General features: G+C 38.6%; 1 protein-coding gene and 1 pseudogene across 1 annotated transcript; both read left to right on the top strand.

Moving 5' to 3' along the window:
• The first annotated feature begins 638 nt into the window (after positions 1 to 638).
• LOC148189052 (N-lysine methyltransferase KMT5A-like) lies at positions 639 to 1,717 on the top strand (annotated as a pseudogene).
• Positions 1,718 to 9,428: 7,711 nt separating this feature from the next.
• LOC148189051 (uncharacterized) lies at positions 9,429 to 11,547 on the top strand. The gene is made up of 4 exons (XM_088080676.1): positions 9,429 to 9,810; positions 9,919 to 10,074; positions 11,066 to 11,158; positions 11,263 to 11,547. The coding sequence occupies exons 1-4, from the start codon at positions 9,466 to 9,468 to the stop codon at positions 11,545 to 11,547; spliced, it is 879 nt and encodes a 292-aa protein (XP_087936802.1). The 5' UTR covers positions 9,429 to 9,465.
• The last annotated feature ends 4,563 nt before the right edge of the window (positions 11,548 to 16,110 follow it).

The following is a 16,110-nucleotide window of genomic DNA, read 5'->3' as shown; positions in this document are numbered from 1 at the left end:
ATTGGGCGACAGACTCAGCTTTTGGCCTGCAGCTCATGGTTGGATTGCAAAGCCTCTGAATTGGATAGGACCACACCCGGCTCTTGATGAATAGCACATCCGGGATTTTCAGCACTCAGGAGAGATTTATCTTTGTGTATGAGGTATTCTTTGATGACTATGCTACAATGCCCACCTGATGCGGTAAAGTTAGCTAATTAAGGAATGCAAACAACATGCAGTAGACTCAAACAAACTGAAAGGAGTGCATGATAAGTGGTAATTATTATATTATATAATATTATCTTTGCTTTATCTTACACAACAGGAGTAGAAGTTGTTAAATATAACTGTTCTTAACAATGTCAGTTAGTCAGCTAATTAGCTAATTAGCTAGTTAGTTAGTTAGCAAAAAAGTAATGCAAATGACGTGCTGCAGGGATGATTCTCCAAACAAAGTTTTTCTTCAGCTTCAACTACAGAGACAGTCTTAATTGTTTTTAACTGTTCTTAAACACACATTTTTTCAGCACAAGGTTTGTTTTCTGGCATTTAAATTACAACATTATTTTTTTCCTATTTCACACAAATTGATGATATTAGTTATTCAGTGCAGGTACGTTTTGGCCTATAATGATAAGCAGTATTTATCTTTGAAGATGCTTTCTTGGTGCTTTGGTAGGTTAATATTTCTTTGATAAGGTAATTTAATGCTACACTTTTGTAATCACAGTTGCACAAGGTTTGCACTGATCTGTTAGCCTGATCAGCAGATGAGTTATGATTTAAGGCAGAATAATACCATTTTAGAAGTCCTGTTTGATTCAAAGTAAGTATTGGTCTGTTTTTGTATTTGTCTAGCTGACTTTTTTTTATCCTCCCATGTAGATGTTTGCAGGTTGAGGAGCATATGGCCAAGTGAAGAGCATTTCAAAAAGAAGAGCCAGACCTTGTCCTGAAGCTGAGACTATTACGTTTATTTTATCATACTGTCAGCTGTCGGCATACAATCTAAACATCTCTGCAACGCAGTGAACGATGTCATAATCACGTGACAAAACAAATTGATAATGAAATTTGTTGCCAACTTTTTTAATAACTGTTGTTTTTAAAAAATCAATGTTATTGATTCGTTGTCGCAGTCCTAAGAATTGTGATTCAAATCTTTTTCTCACTGTTTAAAAGTTCTGAATGTTCTGCATATGTTTTTTCAATAGCTGATCAACTGCAGTAAGTAGTGGTGCAATATGAGTTGCATTACTTGACACTAATTAGTGAACTTTGGTGTATTAGGATGTGGTGTAGTTGCCTGTGCGGCAATTGAAAAGGGATCCTTTGTGGTTGAGTAACGTGGGGAATTGATCTCACAATATGAACAGGACAAGAGGCAGAAAAAGTACACAGAGAAGCAAAATGCTTTCCTGTTTGATTTTGAATGGAACAATAGCAAATGGTGGTAAGTAAAGGCCAAAAAAGGATCAGTTGTTCTTTACACCACAATGGTATTACTGGAGAAAAGTTATGTTAAATATGTTTCTTTGTTCAATTTTATTATTGATGCCTCTCATGAAGATGGCTCAATGGGCCGGCTGGTGAATGATGCCCACAAGTCTCCAAAAATTGCAAAATGAAAAAGTTGACGGTCAGTGGTTAACCTCATCTTTTCTTGTTTGCTATTGAAAACATCCAAACAGGGAGTGAAATAACCTATGAATCTCAGTGGCCATGGCGAGCTTAAGGGAATATTATGGTCCAGATGTGAAGTCAATCAGATGAAATCTATAGGGCAAGATGGTTTTCAAATGGAGGCTACACTCTAAAGCTGTGTCCCAACTCAGGGTCTGCATCCTTCGGAGGACCCAGCCTACGCAGCCTTTGGAGGCGACTCCTTCGGAGGCACCTCCGAAGGCTGCATTAACGGTTGTTAATTGGGACAGTCTAGCCTTCGGAGGATTTCCTGGTTGCGTCACCAGATGTTCCCGCCCTTACCCCCACATCAGCTGAGAGGGGGTGGGGTGGGGGGGGGCACTAAAGCAAAGAAATTATTGTATTTTTAAAATTCACTTTTTATTTAAATTTTGCTGGAGGAGGAGGACAAGCGCCTCTGTCCGCGTCGGAAGCTGATTTTTCGCGCAGTAAAGCCTCCGTCAGGGGACGGAGCTCTCCGCTGCTGCGGACGGAGCTCTCCGCGGCTGCGGGCAGCACAGCGGGGCTGCTAGGTGGCTACATGTTAGCATTACTAACGTCACGTATTATGAATGAAATTATGAGATTTTAATGTCCCTCTAAGTTTAACATATGTGGCGTTTGATTTTCAAATGAGTAAAAACCCACATTAAGTTAAATCAACGCTCCGATCTCCGCTCTGTGCCGCCATTATTTTTGAAGATCGCGGGCGCGCAAGGAATCTTGGGAAATGGAAGGCCGCGAAGGATAGTAGCGATGTGTCCTCCAAACAGAGGGAAAAGGAGGACGCATTTGTGGGCTGCGAAAGGAGGAGCCTTCGACTTGTGACCAAATGGGACAGCCTTGGCAAGAGCGCCTCGTAATTGGCCTTCGAATGCAGCCTCCGAAGGATACAGACCCTGAATTGGGACACAGCTTAAGAAAGGATTCTGGTGGTTAGTTAGTATGACTTAAAAACGTGAGCTTTTTCAGCATAATAAATACAATTTGTTACATGTCCATTGTTTTATTAAGTTGATAACTTGTTTCAATAAGTTGATCAAAATTATAAATGAAGAAAGTTGTCTTAACTCAGAAATATATAGATTTTGCATAAGCATTTCTGCCCTCTCTTAACAAGGAAAAGTATTAAGTTAATGAAACTTAATATCGTATTATAATATTAAGTTAGTGCAGCTTCCTATCACGTGTGCATGTATTAAAGCAGAGAACCTGACCAGTGGCCATTTTATGCTGCCAGACTGCGCCAGCAACAGCCAGGGAGAGACCGTGAGGACTGAAGGTCAGGGTTGGATTCACTTTACTTGGTGAGTAAATATATATATTTTTTATTTTCTTAATTTTATGTGCAACAGCAAATAACTATCAGCGCTCAGTCCAGTTACACAACACTAAAATTGAAATGTCCGCCGCGTGCTTTGTCCTCAGCTTTTAGCTAGCTAGTTAGCTAATGTCTTCAAAGTAACTTAACTTTTAAAGTTAGAAGTGCATTGGAGTCGGCTATAAGGTGCCTAAACTTGCGGTCTCAGAACTGCTGCGGGCATGAATCTTCAGCCCTCATGTTTGCAGACACATGTATGGCATCGTGAGGAATATGTTGTGGAAAGGTGCTAGTTGTTAGCCGCTAACGCTAATAATGATAAATGAACAGAGAAGCACCAGCCATTAACCGTTTTTTTGTTTTTAGCCGTTAGCTGTTAACGCCTAGCTAGTTATGTCTTCAAAGTAACTTTTAACGTTAGAAGTGCATTGGAGTTGGCTATAAGGTGCTTAAACTTGCTGGCCTAGCAGGCAAAGCTAATGGCAGTAGCAAAGCTAATAACAGAACGTCAGCTGTTAAAACCCTCCTGTTGTTAGACACGAAATTAAACTACTTCAGTTGGCTCAATCTTGTCGTAGCTAAGATATCCACTGGAAAAAATATTTTCTCATGGACCGTTTATTGAGTCACTGAGCTATTAAAGTGACACAGGTAATGGTTAACCCTGCCAATTTACCATAACCATGACTAATTACAAAAACGTGCACACTGAAATAGTAATGTTTGTTCAGTAATTGGTTTTATCGATATAAACAACATCCGATTATTCTAAACGGTGATATAGTGATGTGAAAAATGAGATAAATATAGGAAACTTGTCTGACAGTATTGTTCTCATGCTGGTTTTCTACCCGAAGTATGTGTAAAAAACAAGGCCATTCGTTTTTTAATCTGAAAAGCTCTCTTGTTAGATGTTAACTGCTGATGTTAAAGACGATCTTGCAGTGGAAACATGGTTTGTGCGGCACATTAGGCTCTATATGGATTTAGCTTATGTAACTTAGTCTTTTTAATATTTGGTTTTAACGTTACAGTCTCAGCCGAATTACATTAATACTTATCTGCAAGTTAATTTAAAATTGAGCTAAATTGATAGTTAGGTCAGCAACAGGCTGTATGTGGGTCGTTTGACATGCATAACAACTTAAACATTAAACCTCGAACAAATGTAGGTCATATATTTCAGATTTAAATGGATGTATGTTGATGTTTAAACTAGCATTGTCAAAGATAAAGCATATGATTAATCTAACCCCGTGCAAAAGAATTTCCACTGCAATCACAGTAGTAATACAATTAATCAGTTAATTTTTTAAATTATATGACTGCTGTAGTTTAAAAATTGTTTTTATGTTAAAAATTGGTTAATTAAAAGAAAATAATATTCCCCACATGCACTCTGCAAATGTACACTAAGAGCCAACACCACATTAAATAAGTTACAGCCCCTGAAAATAAAATTAAGGGCCGTGTTTTCAAACCTTGAATATGGCAAAGAATATTAATCTTTTTTATTGAACGGTTAATATTTTCTGCAAATAAAACCAGAGAAACCGATGATTTGGCAATGATCTCTTTAATTTTTTTCTGTAGGTTAGTAATAAGCTATTTATTTTGATCACATAACCATTTCTGGTACGACTTGATTCTAACTGTGTTTTTTCTTCTTGTTTTTCAGAAACAGGAGAATTGGTCACAACATCCAGTTAGGAAAGCAACATTTCCCAACAACGGTTCGGAAAGCAACATTAAAACATTAAAAAACATCATATGTACAGCAAGTTATTACTACAAGACTACTGCTACCTAAAATCTAAGTTCAAATAAACATAACTTTCATTTTTAAAATGAATTGGACCTGTAAAATTTGCAAATTTGAAACACCAAGGAAGACTGACCTATTAAAGCATTACAGACTTAGACATGGCCATGGTGGAGAATTACTCCCTTGTCTTTATTGGGAGTGTTATTGCTCATTTAAAACATGGGGCAGCCTGCGAACCCATTTGTCAAGAAGCCATTCGACCCGTGAGACAGTGATACACACAGAAGTCCTGTCTTTTAAATGTCCGTGTTGCTCTTTAAACACCATCTCCACAGAAAAGAATATTTTGAGCACATTGGCCGCCATTTAAAAGAACAGGAAACTGTGTCTTGTGTTTTTGAAAATTGTCCTTTCAAAACTAACATTTATGGAACGTTTGCCACTCATAGGAGTCGGAAACACAATCCACACTCACTGGATGACTTTAAGTCTGAACTTTTGCAGAGGCATGTCAATCCCTTAAATGCAGGGGATGATCCTGGTGTTGATGAGGATACTGAGAGTGCAGTGAAGTAAAGATGAGGAAATGAGAGAATTGCCTGACTTGATAGAGAAAAATGTAGCCCACCTGCTGCTGAAAATGGAAAGTATATTTAATGTACTGCAAAGGTGTATTAATGAGTTAGTGGAAGATCTGCACTTTATTTCTTCATCAGCTTCAGGACCTATTTTAAAAGGGATTATACAGTCACGTTTACAGAAGCATAATTGTGAGGTTGATGATTTGATTATCTCAGAGATGGTGACAGACCTATGTGAGTGCAACCCAACTACATTAGCTCTTGGGAGTAATGGTCCTCTTTCCACCTCCTACAAAAGAAAAGAGTATTTCAAGGAGCATTTTTTCGTGGTGGAACCCATAGAATATTTGCTCAGTGCCAGGGAGCAGAGAAGTTTCCAATATGTACCCATTTTGAAGTCCTTACATGAGGTTTTGAAGAAAAAAGAGATGCAGGATTTCCTCACACACAGTTGTGAAGTAAACAGCAGTTCTGAAACTCAATACAAATCATTTCATGATGGCACACACTTTAAAAACAATACACTGCTATCAGAAAACAACCCTGCCATTTCTCTCATTCTGTATGTGGATGATTTTGAAGTATGTAATCCACTTGGCACATCAAGAAAAAAGCACAAAATAACTGCTGTATATTGGGTCTTAGCTAATGTGCCACCTCTGCTCAGATCCTCGCTGACATCAATCTACCTTGCCATTCTCTGCAAGGCTGATGACATAAAAAAGTTTGGCTATAGTGCTGTGTTAGAGCCACTGCTAAAAGATCTTGCCAGCCTAGAAGAAGAAGGACTGACACATTCCTTCATTAGGCAAACGAGTCAAAGGTACTGTGTATTATGTTGTTGCAGATAACCTCGGCACCCACTCCATTGGAGGATTTGTGGAGAGCTTCTCAAGTACACATGTCTGCAGGTTCTGTCTTGGAGAAAGATCCCAGTTCCAAGTAAGTGAAGTTAGAACTGGAGCATTTTATCCCAGAACCACACAAGAACACAGAGAGCATATCCAGACAGCACAAGGAGATAATGGTCAATCTCATTGCTGTGGGGTAAAGAGACAGTGCCCACTGACTGAAAAACTAAAACATTTTGATGTTTTATCTGGCTACCCACCTGATTTGTTACATGACCTCTTTGAAGGTATTGTACCTTTAGAATTAGCACTGTGCCTAAATGCCTTAATCAAAGGGAAATATTTCACGCTTGATGAATTAAATAAACTAATTAAAGAGTTCCCATACAGATAAAACAGATGCACCACAACCAGTTCCAGCGACATTTGCTGCAAGAAAAACTGTGGGTGGGAATGCCCATGAAAATTGGGCTTTGCTTCGCCTCCTACCCCTCATAGTTGGAGAAAGAATTCCAGAGAATGAACCGACATGGCAGGTCCTTCTGAATCTTAAGGACATAGTAGAACTTGTCCTTTCTCCTGTTCATACAGACTCAACTATTTGTTTCCTTGACAGCAAGATTTCTGAGCATCGGCACAGATTCCTGAAGGCTTTTCCTTAGGACAAACTTATTCCGAAGCATCATTTTTTGGAGCATTACCCACAGCTGATAAAGGCTTTTGGTCCTCTTGTGTCTCTGTGGACTATGCGCTTTGAAGCTAAACACAGCTTTTTCAAGCGTGTAGTAAGGCATACTCACAGCTTCCGAAACATATTGCTGTCTCTTGCAGTGAAACATCAGTTAATGATAGCATACCATCTACATGGCAGTAAATTTGTTCAACCATCTCTACAGGTAACCAAACTGTCCACAGTGGATTTGACTATACTGAGGGAAGACATCAAGAAAGTACTGGAAACAAAATTCCCCGGTGAGTCAATTGTCCAGATTGCAAACACATTGTGTTTCAGTGGCACATTGGTGGAATGGTAGAATGATCCTGGCACATGGCTCAACAGGTGGTCTGCCAGATTTTGTGGAGTTAATTCAGATAGCTGTTGTTAATGGGAAGGTCGGCTTCATTGTGAAATGTTTAAATACATGGTATATTGAACATCTTGGAAGCTATGAGCTTGAAAATACAAGAAGTGTTAAAGTGATTGAGCCAAGTGAGTTGTCTGACGTCTTCCCAATGACAGCATACACTGTTGCAGGGAAGCGTATGGTGACACTGAAGTGCAACATTTACATACCATAAATGGCAAAGTGGTAATTACAGTACACCTTTGTCATTTGTTTGACTTTACCCACAAGACCTGATAAGACTACCATGCAGATGCCAAAAAAGTAATGAGTGGTTGGAACTATGAGCTCCATATATTTAGAGAAGGTGAAATGTCATAGTTGTGGCTTTTTTGTGAATTTATCACATCATTTTAATCCACGGGAATTTCCTAATCTCTGTAATTTTACTTTGATTATGTAATCAAAGTGAAATCAAATCAAATCAAAGTGTGCTTCAGTGAAATTCATTAAGAAACTTAAAAATTGCTGTCCCCCTACTCTTGTCATTTGCCATGGAAAAAATGTCTGTAAACAGATATATAATGGGCAGGATTTGTAGAAGTTTAATTTTGGACAAAAATAAGTGAGAAAATGTCAGTCTAATGGAAAAGCTAATTTCTTGAACTAATGAGCAGCGTAGTACCTTCCTGTATGCTGGTTAATGTTGCAAATTTGATAAAGACCAAATCCAATGCTTGTATCAAATACATTTCAATGTTAGTACTCTCCTCTGATACTGAATGTTTAGGAGATGTGACTGCATGTATTCTATAACTTAAATTTAAGGGAATCGTTCATTATTTCCTCGCCCTCATGCTGATGGAAGTTCAGGTGAATTTTTTGAATCCATGAAATACTCATAGGGATTCAGAGGAAAACAGATTACAGCATTCATCCAATTGTGACAACCTAAAGAACGAAATTGTGATTACCAAAAAATGTTAAATTACTCAAAATAGAAAAATAAAAATGCCCTCAAACTGCTTACTTGCCTTAATCAAAGTATTCTGAAGCGTCCATGTAATTTACTTTTTTTTTTTGGCCAAAATCTACACTGTTGCTGCACACCTCAGAGCTGCACACGTGTGCACAGTCCTCACACACCAATCAAATAAGCTATAAGCTAGGATGTACAATGAGGCTTTAGTATAAAATCACGGTGTAAATAACGTCTTTTCAAGTCAACTCTGCATGTAGAGGCTTGAGGAGATGTATATGAAAGCACATGAGCAGTTTGAATGAATTTTTGTTTTTATTTTGTGAAATTTAAAATTTTTTGGTTGTCACGATTCAGATCTTTTTTTGTGGAAGAATGCTGCAAGTTGAATCTCCAGAAAGATTTTATGGCTTCAAAAAAAGTTGCTCGACCTGCCACCAGCATAAGTGTGAGTATATGACAGTTTTTTCATTGAAATGGAACAATTCTTTAAGTGATGTGTGTTCACATACAGATGCTCCAATGTCTCAAGCCAAACTTCGGATCATTCTTCAGGACCATGACATATGCAAACTGGACTTGCCTCATGGAATCCCTGAAACTGTGGAAGAACTTGAGTCTATTGTGAGAGAGACATTCAAGCTTGATGGTAACTTCACTTTGCATTATAAGGATGCAGATTTTGGAGAGGAATATTTTTCCCTTTCCTCAACAAGAGACATCAAGGACAAGGACTCTGTTAAGGTGGTTCACATTGTTGAACCTCCCACATTTACTGTGACCTTCACTGATGTGGAGTATCCTGCTGAAAGTGCATCAGAGACCTCCATCACAAGCCCAGATGCTGCCTCAGTTAATTCCTCAGAGATTTCCACCTGTTCTTCTACCAGTGCTGGCTCTTCTGGATCACAGGATACAGTGATACTTCCATCCTCTGAACATGAGCGTTCACAGCGTTGGCCGACTGAATTCCCAATACCTCGCTTTGCCTACGACACAGAGCTTGTGCTTACCACAGGAAATGAAGCTTTCAAGAAAGATGGAATTCAGCTCAACTTTACCACAATTCTTCCAGACATCCTTGAGAAACTGGCAGAGAGCATGTTTCAGTATGTTGCCTACCCAACAAACGCGCATAGAGCTAATGTTGCTGAGGCACTGTTTCGCAAGCATCCTTGCCTAAAAGAGCCAGGATCGTATAATGGAAGCTATGGATGGCAACAAAGACTAAAATATAAAATGGGCAACTATAGATCTAAATTGAAAAAGCTTGGATGTCCTGAACTTGAGGTGAACACTCTGTCAAAGAAGCGAGGACATGAGAAAGCACCAGCAAAGAATATCAAAAAGCCAAGAAAGGCAGAGGTGAACTTTCTTCCTCCTCACCCACAAGAAGAAACAGAAAAAAGTTTGGAACATGACAGAGTGGATCTCCTTAGTGAAGTAAAGAAGAGGAACAACCGTCAGATCATCAGCGAAAAAATGGCAAAAACATTCTCATTTCACAGACAGGAAGTTGTCAATGAAGCACCACCAGTCAGTGACTTAAAAGACCGATGGCCTGCTCTCTTCAGTGCCGCCCAGGTAAATATTTTTTCATGCTATGGTTTACATTATGTGCTATATTGAAATCAATTTCACTACATTGACAAATTGCGCTTTTTTTATTTGTGCCTTTTTATTTTTATACAGATAAACGAAGAATTCAGAAGAATCACTACAGTTAACTTGGAGACAACATTTATGGCGAAACTGGAAGAGTACACCCCGAAGATAATGTCCTTTGTGTCGTCAAGAGGAGGAGCTGCAAGAGTGGCTATTCAGCGCATAATGAAGATGCTGCAAGAGGTATGAATGTACATAATGTGGTTCATATCAAATAGAACCCCCCCCCACACACACACTTCCTCCCCTCCTCTTCCATTTCTCTCTTTCTCTCCACTGCTCCTCCTGCTTGTCTCCTTTTCCTCCTCTTCTCCTGTTCCTTCCACTCCTCATCCTCTCCTCCATCCTCCTTTTGTTCCTCTTTGTCCTGCTCTTCTTCTCTTCCTTTCCCTCCTCTTCTCTCTTCCTCCTTTTCTCCACAACAAAAACTCAAAATCTTTCATTGTCATAAACAACATTTTGTTTTTTTTTCAATAAACATTTGTCATATTTCTTGTCAAAATGTCTCATTGCTCTTAATGAAGACATTACCTAAAAGTAAGCTGTTTATGACTTGTTTCCAGAAAAAGAAAATAAATCTTATTTCACTGGCAGATTTTGCTTGAAAAAAGTGAAATTTCACTTGGAAACAAGTCATAAACAACTTCATTTTCAGGTAATGTCTTTAAGTGTAGTGAGACATTTTGACTAGAAATGACAAATGTTCTTGGTAAGATTTTGAGTTTTTGCAGTGTTCCCTAATCCTTTCTTCAGTTTCCTCTCCTTGTCCCCATCCTCCTCTCTTTGTCCTCCCGCTCCTATTCTCCTCTATTCCTCCTTCTTTTCTCCTCTCCCTCCTCCTCATCTTCACTTCCTCCTCCGTCCTTGTCTATTCCTGGTCCCCTCCATTTCCTCCCCTCCTCCTCTTCTCTTCTTCCTCCTCCCCCTCTCCTCATCCTCACTTCCTCCTCTCTCCTTGTCTGCTCCTGGTCCCCTCCATTTCCTCCCCTCCTCCTCTTCTCTTCTTCCTCCTCCTCTTCTCGTGCTTTTCTCACCCTCTCCCTCTTTCACATGTCATTGTCCTCCTTTTTTGTTGTTTTAGTTTTGAAAAATCATCAGTAAAAATGTGTGTGCACCCTGGTTAGACATCCTTCCTCACGGAGAAGTAGTTTAACATTTTTTGTCTTATTCACAGGATGATTCTGTGGAAGTGAGGAGAGAGGTTGCGATCCGTGGACTGGTGGTGTACCTCGGAGAAAAGGAGGAGAATCTCTTTAAAGAGCAGTTGGTAGGTAAATCCGACACAAAAAAATTTATACTTTGTGTTAGTCTTGTTTTTGATTGTTACTCGTGTGTTTAATTCTGACATTAATTCTGACCTATTTATGCTAGGTTGATGGAGATCTCACCACCGAAGTTTTGAAGATCATTGTAACCAGAGGTGCCACATCTGATCCAGCCAGCGCACAGATTGTGATCGAGGGAACAGAAGTCCTGGAAGACGTAGACGTACCCAGAGCCTGTGCCTTGCTAATGGGGCTGATCTACTCACTCAATCTCAGCTACCCGAAGGAACTGAAAAACACTTTTGAAGTGTTTCAAAAGGTGTTCCTTGAGCTGGATGGTCTGAAAGCAAGTCCGAAGGTAATGTCTCTGAAAAGTAAACTGCTGCACTAAAAAATGTGAAGACAGTCCACTTATTGAGCAGGAAATGTTGCATTTATGTTTATACATTGTGTACTTTTGTAAAGTTTTTGCTGTATCCACTACTTTTGCTGTATGCACTTCAGTTTAAGTTTTTCAGAATATTTAAAGTACTTGAAGTACACGTTCACACCTGAAGTACACTTGAAGTTCAGTAAAAGTTAATGTCTCAGGTAAAGTCTTAAGTAAACTGTTGTGCTAAAAATGTGAAGAATTAGGCTGTCCACTAATTCAGCAGGAAATATCGCATATGTTTTATACATTGCATCTGTACACTTTATTCTGTACAAGTTCAGTACATTTAATACATAATGCACAAACCAGCTTCAAGTATACTCAAGTAGTACTTAAGTACATTATACTGTAAGTATATTTTTCACAAGGTGAATTGAGTGAATGTTGATCAGATGGTTTCTGTTCTTCAAGTGCTGACATATTTTGCACCGAAACAGGATATTTAGGCTGGGCTGTAGCCCATATGCAACCATGTCTTTCACCTGATATTGCTGGTTGATGGCAATACAAAATGTTATTGATATTGAAGTTGGTTTCAATAAATACATTTTGACAGTAAAACTGGAATTGCCATGTCTAATTTTTTCTTACTGAAGTGAAATAAGTTACTTATACTCAATAAAATTGAGGTAACAATTTGCTGGGACTTTTCTGAGTAGAAACAAAGTAAAATAAAGGAGTTATAGCAACTTAAATAGAGTAATTTGACCACTTATTAACATTAAAACTTTGATATGAAAATTTAGTTGGTTTAACATAATTAAGCTTGTAGAGGACAAAATAAATCACGTTGGTTGTACTAAATTAATTGAGTTAGTGCAGCTATAACAGTCTCATTGCAAATACTCAATAATGGCTTTGTTGGAATTACTTAAAAAGATAAATGCAAATTGTTACAAGAATTTTTTTAAGTTGAGCCAGTGTAATTTTCTTTGGAGGGTAGAATTACAAAAATATGAAAAATTAAAATGAAAATGGCGCACTTCCTGTTGAGTTTAGGGCATGGCTGCAAGGCTTCAAACTTGACCCCTGTTTTATGGCGAATGCCACAGAACGGCAACAGCGTTTGATGAAATAAAAAACGGCGAGCGACTTAACATCACCAACTTTAGGAAATACTGGTGTCCAGATTTGAAGTCGATCAAATGAAATCTGTAAGACAAGTGGACAAGTTCCTGTTTTATGGCGAATAGCGCGTTACTATGGCGACAGCGTTTGATAAAAAACTCAAGTATTTTTTCTGTGCATCATGAAAGACACATTAAAGAGTAAAAAAACAAACTTCCTGTTACCACTAGTCGGCGCTATGACTGTGATTCAAAATTGTGCTGTAGATGTGTTCAGGCATGGACTGTCATCAAATGTGTGAAATTTTGTTAAGATCTGACCATCTGGGGTCAAGTTATGACAGTTTTTGATGTCATGTTGCAACATCGAAATTCGCCATGACGTCACGGGAACATCATTCAACAAAAACAGAATATTCATTTTCAATCATCACCAACATCTTAATGATTTTTTGACAAAAAATTGAGATCAATCAAGTCAAACTGCGAGGAGCTGGACCTCTTAGTGTAAAACTTTCCTGTGTCAATAGGTGGCACTCTCAGTATCGATGAAAATTGTCATATAGGTGTGTTCAAGGCGGGACTCTTATCAAGCATGTGAAGTTTGGGGCAGCTTGGACAATGTACAATTGAGTTAAAAAATAATTCCTGTTTGGTGGCTAAACACATAACTTCTTGGCCCCATAACTTCCACCCCGTTGATCAAAAACCAAAACTGCTCACAAACTAAGGTTGTCCACATCTGAAGGTGGGATTTACAAATTTTGAAGTCAATCCGTTGAAATCTGTAGGACTATTGTTTCAAATTTCATCACCATGAAATCGCAAAAAATGACATTTCAATTCAAAATGGCAGACTTCCTGTTAGGTTTAAACTGACTTTTTTGTCCGTCCTGACATGTTCTATGTACCTCTAAATTTTCACCCTCTGCATGTAATGGTTTGCCAGGGCTGGCATTTAGGGGGTGCTACTGAGCTCATTTTTTGACACCTATACACGACACCTATAAAATATTAAAAAAATCACCAGTCCCCATAAGTATGCCAAGTTTCATGAGTTTTCGAGTATGATAAAGCCCTCAAAAAAGCAACTCATTTGTCGAAATAATAATAATAGTAATAATAATAATGATAAAAATAATTATAATAAAAAGCGGAGCAATTACAATTGGGTCCTTGCACCCTTGGTGCCTGGGCCCTGATAAAGTCAGCTGGTTGGTAGTCCTCTCCTCCTGTACCTTGGAACCTTAGATCGTCTTGTTCATTTGCAGGAAGATGAGGCCATTGTTTTTAAACATAGCAGTATGTACTTGTACAATGTTGCTTACCGTAAAAATACTCTGACTGACTGCACCACCATCCACTATTCTGCGACACTCTCTGTCACAATGTCCTTGAGTGTTTAGAGTAGTTTAAGAATGAAGTAAGAGAGCACTTTGACTCTCTCTCTCTCTCTCTTTCTGTGTGTGTGTGTGGTAGAATTAAACCATCGGTGAACAGTGGAGTAAGAGCTCTATCTAGTGGACAGCGATAGAAGGCAACTATATCTAAAAACCCCTAGCATCATTTCCTGCATTATATGGTCAGTGAACAAAGTTTTCTTTTCAGCGCATTTGTGAAAAAAACATGTACAGAGGCTGATATGCTGTTTTGTGTCTGCAAGGCTCATATTAGCTGATTATATAGGTATATTGAAAAATCAGTCGGACTTTAGCAGAAATGGCAAAAAATTGTTGAAATTTTTATTTATTTATTTATTTATGTAAATTAAAATTAAAAATGGTGGACTTTCTGTTGGGTTTGGGGCATGGCTCCAAGAGGCTTTTCTGTAGGTCTTGGGCTTTTACATTAGTTTCTTAAATTTTGTAGCTCTAGGTTAAACGGTTCCTGGGAGCTGCTTTGTTGAAAATTAGTAGCTACAGAGCACATTTTGGCACATCACAGTGAAAAAAATCATGCCAAAAAACACATCATGGGACTATTGATGTGTATGCCACGTTTCATGAGTTTTTAAGCATCTTTAGCCCCTCAAACACAACTTCTTGTTTTATGGCGAAGAACGCGGCGGAATGTCGACAGCATTTGATGAAATCAGAAACAGCTTGCAATTGAACATCACCAACTTTTAGAAATACTGGGGTCCAGATTTGAAGTCAATCAGATAAAAACTTGTAGGACAAGTGTTTAAAGAAAAATATGAAAATTAAAATTAAAATGGCGCACTTCCTGTTGGGTTTAGGGCATGGCTCCATGAGGCTTTTTTGTAGGTCTTGAAGTTATACACATGTTTCTCAAGTTTTGTAGCTCTAGGTTAAACGGTTCACAGGGGCTGCTTTGTTGAAATTTTCTAGGGGGCGCTCAAGAGCGATTTTTGCACATCAGTGCAAAAAAATCATATCAGATATCACAATTTAGGACTTTTGATGTCTGTGCCACGTTTGGTGAGTATGGGTGCCTTGGCCTTTAAAAAAGTGATACCTGTTTTATGACTAATAGTGAGTAACTATGGCAAGAGCTCCTGATGAAATTTTTTTTTCTGTGCATCATGAAAATCCTTCTGTTAGATATTTCATGTGGGGTAATACTTCCTGTGGCCACTAGGTGGAGCTAGAGACCACACAAAATGTAAGTCATCTTGGAAAATCCTAGATGACTTACATTTTGTGTGGTCTCTAGCTCCACCTAGTGGCCACAGGAAGTATTACCCCACATGAAATATCTAATAGAAGGATTTTCATGATCATTTGTACACCAAACCATGTAAATGTCATGTAAATCAATATATAGTTGTGTTAAAAGGCTTACGTCCTTTTTCCAGTTGGTGGTGCTGTGATTATCATGCTTAATTGACATGTTGATGTGTTCAGGGCTGCACCTTATCACACTTGTAAAATTTGGGGCCAATCGGTTGATGCAATGTGAAGGTACAACAACTTCCTGTTTGGCAGCGTAGACCATGTTGCCATAGCAATGATGTTCATGAAAAACCTTCAACATTGCAAGGAGGCATCATCAAGGTCTCAACACTTTTCTTACCAAGTTTGAGCTGAATATGGTCAACCTGCAAGGAGGTGCACATCAAAATATAAAACATATAACTCCATGTCTCCAGTAGGTGGCGGTATGATGATAAAGGGATGTAAAAAAAGGAGGTTACCTCAAAACTTTAAAGGAAGAAGTAGAAATCATTAAGCAGACCCTCCCAGACAAAGGAAAGAATAGAAAGATGGACCTTTCTCCTTATATACCACCGATAGGAAAGATAGTCTATTTTGGATATTTGGCCAGACAGAAGGTACACAGAGGTGGAAGCTGTAGTAAAGAGTGCATTGACTTCTTCAGACAAAGATTAAGGTTAGGAACTTGATTGACCCAAGGGAATTTAATAGTGAGAAATTCATTTCAAATAGCTAAGCAAGCTCAGGCAAACCAATATGGGGCAAAATAGGTCTCA

The sequence above is a fragment of the Plectropomus leopardus genome, chromosome 8 (assembly GCF_026936395.1).
Source record: "Plectropomus leopardus strain MGB_pleo_1.0 chromosome 8, ASM2693639v1, whole genome shotgun sequence".
Lineage (NCBI taxonomy): Eukaryota > Metazoa > Chordata > Actinopteri > Perciformes > Serranidae > Plectropomus > Plectropomus leopardus.
This window is presented reverse-complemented; position numbering and strand designations above follow the sequence as displayed.